The 9141-nt window shown below is 55.2% G+C and overlaps 1 protein-coding gene across 2 annotated transcripts; it reads right to left on the reverse strand.

The window, feature by feature from the left end:
• Positions 1-590: 590 nt before the first annotated feature.
• On the reverse strand, positions 591-8604 carry RPS6KL1 (ribosomal protein S6 kinase like 1). 2 transcript variants are annotated; one of them, XM_064658751.1, is made up of 10 exons: positions 8178-8604; positions 7740-7864; positions 6822-6914; positions 5943-5990; positions 5087-5219; positions 2909-3778; positions 2012-2101; positions 1776-1858; positions 1388-1483; positions 591-1313 (listed from the first exon to the last, which is right to left on the reverse strand). In XM_064658751.1, exons 1-10 carry the CDS (start codon positions 8413-8415, stop codon positions 1158-1160), a joined length of 1932 nt encoding a protein of 643 aa, XP_064514821.1. In that variant the 5' UTR covers positions 8416-8604; the 3' UTR covers positions 591-1157. The 2 variants fall into 2 exon arrangements, with proteins under 2 accessions (XP_064514821.1, XP_064514822.1); XM_064658752.1 differs by having other exon boundaries at positions 591-1268; positions 8178-8603.
• Between the last annotated feature and the right edge of the window lie 537 nt (positions 8605-9141).

Raw genomic sequence — 9141 nt, forward strand, 5'->3', positions numbered from 1 at the left:
ATTGCAAGCTTGTCCTTCAGCCTTTGAGTGGCTTTGAGTTGCACAACTGAGCACAGCAGCCTCTGCTTTGGGCTGTTAGCAGACACTGGTGTTCACGCTACTTTTTGTTCCATCCTGAATGTGTGTACACTTGGCCTCCTTCCATCTGTGCTGGCTTTCAGAGCTCACCTCTTTAAGCCCTCACTGTCTGGTCCACCAGGGATGACTGCTCAAAGCACAGCAATGAGGAGGGCTGGGCTGCTGTCCTGCCAGCTGGAAGAAGCACCAGGCACGGGAGGCTGGAGCCACAACAGGTAATGATGACAAAAATCAAGGCTGGAAGAAAACACAGGCACTCTGCATTTCTCCCAAATCTGAGCTGCAAACCCCCTGGCTGTGCAAACCTGAGAGGCTGTGAGGCAAGCAGGACACAAGGGGAGATGGCCAGGCACTCGGTGCCAGCTTCTGGATTTTGGCTGCATGGTGCTGATGGCCAGGGGATGACACCAACCCGGTGCTCACAGGCAGGTTTGAGAAACAGATTTGGGGCTCTCCCTTGCTCAGCATGCTTGGCCTAGGTCTGGCTCGTTCAGCTCAGAAACAAAAGAACATTTCTTCAAGCAATAATGAGTGGTTTATTTTTTCAGAGGGTGAGGGGGAGAAGAGCAGAGGGTTCCCTCCCATCTAACTCCTGCAGCAGACATTACCCACACACACAGACATGCAGTAAGGGATGGGCAGAGAGCTTGGGCTCCAGCCAGCAGTACCCGGGGGGGCTGCATTTGAAAGCCACAACAAATAACAGAGCAGGAAGGTCACTGTGGTAGCAGCAGAGATAAAAAATGAGGAGTTCCAGGGTGTGGTGCTAAGCTGAGCAAGGGATGCCCCAGAAGGGGCACATGGCCTCTCCCTGGGGGTGAGCACCTGGGCTCCCTTTCCCACTAGGGAGGACCTGGATGAGAAGAGAGCCTGGCCCAGCCTGCAGCCTCCTCTTTGGAGAAGCCAACAACCAAGCAGAGACAGGCCATGTAAGGCTGCAAAACTTCATGTGTACCCCAGCCCAGGGCAGCCCTTGAGGCAAACTTTCCCCAGCAGGCAGAGCTGCCAGTGCCACCTGGGGTCACAAGTGCCAGGGACAGAGGCTCGGTGCCCAGCTCCCTAAGGGAAGCACAGCCTGCCTAGCCCACCAGCTTGTTCCAGGGGACAGTGCTGAAGAAGGAGTGGGACTTCAGCTTGGCCATGCCACCTCCTCCGGAGCCCAAGCGCTGCTTTGGATTGTACTGCAGGAGCTGCAGAGAAAGGGGATGGGACAGCAGGAGGGGTAGATGGGAACACTGGAAAAGCAATCCAGTCTGCTTTTCCCCAGCCTCTAGCCCTGTCCTCCCTCCCATCCACCGAAGTCCCTCACCTCGGTGAGCAGCGATGTAGCAGCCAGGCTGAGGCCCTGTGGCAGATGTAGCTGGGTGTGAGGCTGAATTCCCGCTGGATGGTTTTGTGAGAGTGGCTGCAGGAAGCAGAGGGTGATGGTAAGCAGAGGCACAGAGGAGCGCAGGAGCACCTCGCTGAGCCTTCATTGCTACACAACCCAGCCCTACACAGCAGGATTTAAAACCCAGGGCCTTTTACACCCAGAGACCATGCACAGGCACTAGGAATCACTTGTCCAAAGCGACCTGGCAAATCACTGAGGTGCCAGCAGGACAAGGCAGCCTTCCAGCCCCTGCACAGCAGGAAGCCCTTGTGCTACATTGTCACCTCCTCCTCCCCCACCCTCCTTGCACAGCTCAGCCTCTTACCACTCCTGTCAGCAACTCATACAAGAGCGAACCAAAGCTCCAATAGTCAGCTGCTTCAGTGGGCTCCATGATCCCCCCAACTTCTGCAGAAAAAGCCAGAGAGGGGTTAATGGGGGAGGCAGGGAGCACAAATGGCCATACTATGCTGGGCACATCTCACTGCCTGCAGAAGCTCCCTCACCCCAGTTGGTGGCACTGGGCAGAGGGCAGGACAAGGCAGGGCTCACATCCCTTACCTGGAGCACTGTACAGCTCTTCCCGTGCCTGGCTGCAGTATTGGGGCTCCACCTCTGTCCACTGGCCAAAGAAGGTGAGACGGACATGACCTGCAGAGCAGCACCGGAGCCGAAAGCAGGGAGATTAGGACAAGACTAGGGACTTTGTTTGGAGCACTAAGCCAAGCCATATCCCCACACTGGGAACAGCCAGGGTACTAGGCCCCTGTCATGCTCTGAACACAGAGGCACTGTGCATCCCCTGGCATCACACACCCCCCCAGCCTTCCAGTGCTTGCCTGGGATATGCAGCACTTGGAGCTGGAGAGACTGGCTAGGTGGGCTCCAAGCTAACAGACCTCAGTGCAGGCTGTGGTGAGGAAAGAAGGGGTTTTTTGGGGGATGAGGGGGAAGGTTAGCTTTCCTCTTGCAAAACTCTCTGCATTTTTCTTAAGCAATTAGTAGCTCTCCAGATGTTTGCCCCAGATGTTGCCAGCTGAGCAGTGACTTGCACTCAGAGTGGTACCCGTAGCACAAAAGGATGGGAAGGCTCCAGAACAGCCCAGCAGGCAGTAACTAGGAGGAGAAAACTGCAGTCCCATTAACCTCAGCTGGTCTCAGGTTTCCCATGCTGGGATTTCCCAAGCAGCCAGCCCCCATGTGGGAGCAGGGGCAATGCATTCCTGCAGCTATAGCCCCTGATTCTCCTCCTGCAGAGCCAAATCTTGTACTAACCACTTGGATAACCTGAGATCACACTTCCAACTTCAGGAACATTCAAACCTCTCCAAACTCCCATCCTCCTCCAAAGGAAACTCAAGAAAAGTCCATGTTTCCTGGAAATGGGGCAAGCAGCAGTCTCCCAGCTGAGAGACCAACCTTGTCCTCCTCGGAGCAGCAGCATGGGGCACTACCTACCAGCTGCATCAAGCAGCAGGTTCCTGGGGTTGAGGTCCCGGCACAATACACCCTGTTGGTGAAGTCCCTCTAAGGCCAGGAGGATTTCTGCTGCCCACAGCTGCACCTGCTCCTCCTTCACAGCCCATGCTCTCTGGTTCTGCCTGTGGGAAGCCAAAGCCCTGCATGGTCCTGATGGTTGCTGCTTGCTGAGCTGGCCACAGGTCAAGCTTGCTTCTCGTGAGGGCTCCCACACTGCTGGGTCAGGCCCACAGGGCTTGCCAGAGCTGGACAGGGCAACTCGTGCAGGAAGCTGCCCCTGACCCAAGATCAGGAGAGGCTGAGCCCAGGAGACCTCAGACACTTTCTGAGACAGTGTTTCCCCTGACCCTGGCTGGCCCCTTCTTTTTGATCCAGGGGCAAGGGCCTGGGGAAGCCTGGAGTCTTGTTGGGAGACTGTTCTCTCCGATACGCAGCCTGTGCTGCTGGTTAGATCATCCCAGAGGTAGACAACCAGGCCCTGGCCAGCGAGGTGGCCAGGGCATTTGGCTGATGCTGCTGGAAAATAGTCCACGACACCAGACACAGTCATGGTTGGATCCTGTCCTCCAGGTGCTGCCCTCATGCTGCTGGCAGGAGCCAGGAGAAGCTGGCGGTGGTTTCCTGAGCTGGAGTCTGTGGGCCCAAGGGACTGCTCCTGAGGGAGTGAAGCATCAGTGTTTTGGTGGGTCACAGAGCCTGGGAGGCCACTGCCTAACCAAGCTTGGCTGCTACCCTGGGAGCTTCCCACACCATCCTCTCTGCTACAGTCCCTCAGGGCTTGAATGGTGTTTGAATCAGAGTCCTCCTGGACGCAGTACTTGGAGCGGAGGTGAGACCACAGTGTCTCCCCTGGAAATCAGAAAGAAGAACAAATGATGAGGAAGAAAGTATCCCTGGTTCTCCCACCGTGGACACAGCCCATTCAAGCACAGGCCAAGGCCCACATACTGAGGATGTGACTGAGCATCATTAATCTCCCCTGCAGCAAAGCTCAAGTCCATGCAGAATATGCCCTAGCCCTACAAGCACACCATGCTCAACACCACACCTCCCCCAAGGACCTAGCACATCAAAGTCTCCTCCTTTAGCAGCCCTGCTCCCCATTCTGCACAGCCTCCTTGATCCCAGCTCTGCCACTTCCATGTCACAGAGCAGCCACATCTTCATGGATGCCCCTGATCCCACTGCCATCCCCACTTTCCCCTGAAATCCTTTCCTTCCTGTGTGACAGAGATGCCAGAGTTCCTGCAGCATGTCCCAGACCCCGTGGGTCAGCAATGAGCCAGAGCAGTGAGTCCTGGAGCCCACAGCATCCTGCCAGGGCTTCCCAGCCTCACTACATCCAGTGCTGGCTGCTTTCTGCAAATTCATCCTACAGCAAAGCACGAGTTGTTGAGGCTCCAACACACATCAGCCTCTGCTTGTCATTGCTGGACTCCAGCTGCTCTCCCCTACACATCCATTCAACCTGTAGAGAGTAAAGAAGTTCCTTGGGACAAGCCTCCACCAGGATCTGAGACAAATCTCAAATACGCCTCCTTGTTGTACCCAAACCCCAATGTGCTCCCTGATCTTTATGTCCAATTTTCCAGCTCCTCTCTTTGGTCTGATCTCACAATCCAGTGCGATCTCTTCTTTTGTAACCAAAAAAATGTTTTATAAAGGTCTTGTCAAAAGATTGCTTTGTTCTAAAACATCCAAGTGAACTACCTCACTTTATTCTCCTTCTCCATCACTTTCCTGTCATGCTCAGACAATGCCAGTAAATGAAGTGTTTTTTTCTTTTAAAGATGCTGGATGACATCAACTTCTTTACCTAAAGGCATTCCTTCCCATGAGACAAGGTGGCTAGTTTCCATATAACATCCCCCAACACACAACCTCTTTCTCCTTGTAGGTCTCCACAAGCCCATTTCTAGGTTACATGCCCAGTCAGTTCTTATCAAATCTCCAGAATTCCTACTACATGTGAGCAGCTCCGTCCACAGAGTCTTCAAGCCCTGGTACCCACCACCCTCCTATGAAGGAGACTTGCACTGTCACTATAAAAATTAGTTCCAAAACAGTAGGAGAAACGTATTTGGGATTTTAAAGAAAGGGAGGTTAGGGATAAACCAAGATGCTTCACAGACAGGAGGCAAGGCTGTCTCCACTCACCCTGCACGTGCTCCAGGTGGAGGAAGATGGAGTCCTCACTCACATAGTAGCACAACAGCTTGACCATGAAGGGGACCCCATGAGGGATGATGGTCTGTCGTTCACGGGTCTCAACATGGGATTTGGGGAGGCTCTGAGGAGGTACAGGCAAATGTGTGTTACAGCACAGGGACTTGGACTCCCTGCTGCCTAGCACGTGGCAGGGCTGGAGGCCAGCCAGAAGGTAGCATGCCATCTTCCAAGCCCCATGGCTGCTCGACTGTGTCACCTGCAATGGAACTCCCCATGTGTGGAAACGCGCAGCTCTTGTGGAGAGGTCTGTCCATCCCCAGCACTCAGCTGTGATAAGGCAGCCCTCTGCAAAGCTCTGCCAAGGCACAGCACTCCCCACCTGTACTGTGAGATCCAGAGGGCACTGCTGGTCCAGAGCAGTGACCACCCCACAACCACCCCTGCTCCCTTCAGGCAGGAACCTGCTATGCCAGCCCTTTCTCCTCTTCCCCTGGAACTGATGGTTCTCCCTGTCATGCCAGATCCTCCTGGTCCAATTATTGAAATCCTTTATTGTTAGTTCCAAGGGGACTGGAAAATGCTCTAGAACTTGCATTGAGCACATCTCACCCATAACTTGTTTCAGGGGTTGACCAGATTAACAGGGGCATAAGTCTTGGCTTGAAGCATTACAAAGCAGAGAAACAGATGACCAAGGAGAACCACTTCCCTTCTGATCACAAAGGATGGCTGAGGCAGCCAGAAGAAGCTTTGTGAAGCCACACAGGTGTTCAAGCCACCTGCTTGAACAAGGAGGCCCTGGCATGACAGGGAGAAACAGGCAGATGAAACTGAAAACACTCACCTTAAGTATAAAGGTCCCACCAGTGGCTGGATCCTGGACGATCTGCACCTGGAAGCAGTATTCACAGTACCTGTCAGAAGCAATCACTGCTTCCACCCCAACACACAGCCTACAGGAATGACCCAAGAGACTTAACTCTGGAACTTAAAAAACTACCACCCAACTAGAGGAGTTTGGTGGGGCTCAAACCTCTACTCTTGAAAGACAAAATGAAGGTTATTAGCAAGGAGATAGCCATGCAGCCAGGAAGCAGAGAGTTAATTAAACCCAAGAGGTGACTCCCATGCCATTTTTCCTTCCTTCACACCAAAGGGTTTCGCAGTGCTCCTTCCAGGAGCTCTTTGGAGTGCACTGGGCTCAAACCTGGGCCTCAGCATGACAGGAAGACCACATCAGTCCGGACAAACTGAGATGTGGGAACAGCAGTGGAGAGCAATGTGTAGTATGTGTATGGGGTCAGTAAGCCTGGCATCTTCGTTCCGAGATCACAAACTAGTAACTAGTTTATTCATCCAGATAGCTCATCTTCTGCTGAAGTCCAGATTACCCACAGGAATCTACCATTGCGACACCTATCATCAACTATGATTCCATGTGTGGGAAAGAACTGGACGTATCAACCTCCTTGTAAATAACCTGGGAGCTCTGGTAAGCAAAAATAATGGGGACATGAACAGATTTCACAATTAACTCCTAATGGGTCTTCAATCCAGTCCTGTGAATTATTCCTGGTGGGAATGGTGTGGATGGATAACCCCACATTCCCCGGTGGGCGTGCTAGGGGCTAGCACCCCCATCCCAGCTGCTAGGACCCTCCAGTTTACACTCCCTTTGGTCCAGCTGCAGCCTCACCCTCCCAGTTCCACACCAAGTCATTACCTTATCAATCACTCCCACAACCTTACACCGTCTCAGGTTCTCCACTGCTGAGCTCAACGTCCTGATGGGCCGGAAGCGCAGGCTGCTATAGCCCTGCAAGGCAGTGAGAGAAGAGGATGAAGGACTTAGAGATGCTACTGTCCATGACATGGGGTGGGAGAAGTCCCAGCATTTTCCAGAGGAGGCAGCAGTACTGCCTACCTGGTCAACATTCAGAGACAACACTCCAAATGAATGAATTATGGCTGTGATTCATTCCTAACATCAGCTGAACCATTTTCTTGGCCAGTCCCTGGATTTCTGAACTTTTCAGGGAAAGCTTGTACCTGCAGCAGAGGTAAAATGACTTCAAAATTTATAGCTAGACCTGAACTGCTTCATCACTAAAGGGATCTATATGAAAGGTAGTTGTATTTCTCCCCTCATCCTTCTTACCAAGCCCCAACCTTGCCCTGCCTCACTCCCTTCTCCCTTCTTTAACCACCTCCTCCTCACAATTCAGCAAGCAGCCATTGGTTTCCATAACGATGGGAACAATGACAGGGAAGATGACATTTTTAACACTTGACAAGGTGGTTACCTGCAGTGGCTTCAGTCTCCCCAAAAATGGCCATATTCACTATAGTGACAGCAAGCTAAGCATACACATTTTCAGGGAGGGGTTCTGGAAACATCCCAGGAAAGCTGGGCCCATGTCAGCTCCTTGATCCAGGCAGGGCAAAGAGCTGCCAGCTCCCACACAGCCACTGGCATGCCAGGACACTTTGAAGCTTGATGTGTATGCCATTTTCTCTACACCATCATACTGTGGCATGTGGCAGAGGCTCACTGGGGCTGCTCTATCTGTGTCCCCCATGGTTTCCCAGTGATGCAGCTTTGCTGCCATCCCACCCATGCTGCCCCACATGAGCCTCTCACCGTGGCAGTGGTGTTGCCACCCCCTGCAGCCCGCTGAAGGTGGCAGTTGAAGATTTCCTCGGCGCGTCTCAGGTACTGTGTGATCTTCCGCTTCACGGCCTCCCGACGCTCCTTATTGGGGTCAACTGTGGTTGGTGCAAAGAGTGGCTGTGAGGGGCCTGCCACGCTCCCCTGGTGCCCTGGCCACAGTCCCGAGGGAGATGCCCCAGTCCCCTCACCCTTCTCCCAGAAGGGATGCACTCCCTGGCTGCACTCCCCGGACAGATGCCCCAGTGCCCTCATCACAGTCCCTAGAGGGACGTCCCGGTCCCCCTTGTCATCCTCCCTGGGGGGATACCCTGACCCCCTCACTGCACTCCCCAGATGGATGCCCTGGTCCCCTGGCTGGTGTCCCCGGAGGGCTGCCCCGGTGCCCCGTTCCCGGGAGGCCGCACACACCCTGCACGCCGCGGAGCAGCACGTCCACGCCGTTCTGGTAGTGGTTGAAGGCCTCCTCGTAGTCCTCGCTGACGTCCCGCTCCAGCGCCAGCCGCAGCTGCCGCGCCGCCTCCACCAGGTAGTCCCGCCGCCCGCCGCCCTCGGGGCCCGCCGGGCTGACGCGGCTCCGCAGCTGCTCCAGGTACACGCGGGCCTGCGCCAGCGCCCGGGAGCAGGGCTCGGCCTCCGCCCGGCTCATGGCCCCGCGCCGCCGCCCTGCGCCGCGGGAGAGCGGGAGGGGGGCGCGGGCTCAGCCGAGGAGCGATGGCCCCTTCGCCCGGCACCACCCGGCGCCGCTCACCAGCACCGCCCCCCCGGCCCGCTCCCCGCCGCCCCCCGCGGTCCCGCACCTGGGCAGCGTGGCCGCCAAGCATCCCGGCACCGCGGGAGGGGCGGGAGGGGCGCGGCGGGGAGGGCCGGCGCTGATTGGCTGCGGATGAGATCATCATCATCATCATCATCATCATTATCATCATCGCCCCTCCGGCGGGGTCTGTGCCGGGGTCTCCCCACTAGGGTCCCGCCCCTGCCCGAGGCAGGCACTCCATCGCTCCATTAACGTGCGGTGAGCGCCGTCGCTCTGCTTGCTTTATTGTCATCGTTATTCACCGTTAATTGCCCTTAATTAACCAAGCTCCTGTTCGTTAAGTGCTGTCTTTGCCGCTGCCTTTCCTTCCTCCCATAACGCTTAATTAGCCGTGTTTTAATTAGCCTTTGCCTCTGCCGGCCCCCGAAGGGTGCATCCACTCCAGCAGCCCCCCCCCCCCCCCCGCTGCCCCAGTTAAGGTGCTGGTTGTGTTGCCGCTTCATCACGGTCAGCCCAGGGCACCCTTGGCTCTTCCCGATTTCATCTTTCAAGTGGGTGCTCTTGCCCCTGACGCTGGGCTCTCAGCTGGCCCTTCTACCAGTTCTTGTAGACTCATTG

This window comes from Pseudopipra pipra, chromosome 6, assembly GCF_036250125.1.
Source record: "Pseudopipra pipra isolate bDixPip1 chromosome 6, bDixPip1.hap1, whole genome shotgun sequence".
Taxonomy (NCBI): Eukaryota; Metazoa; Chordata; class Aves; order Passeriformes; family Pipridae; genus Pseudopipra; species Pseudopipra pipra.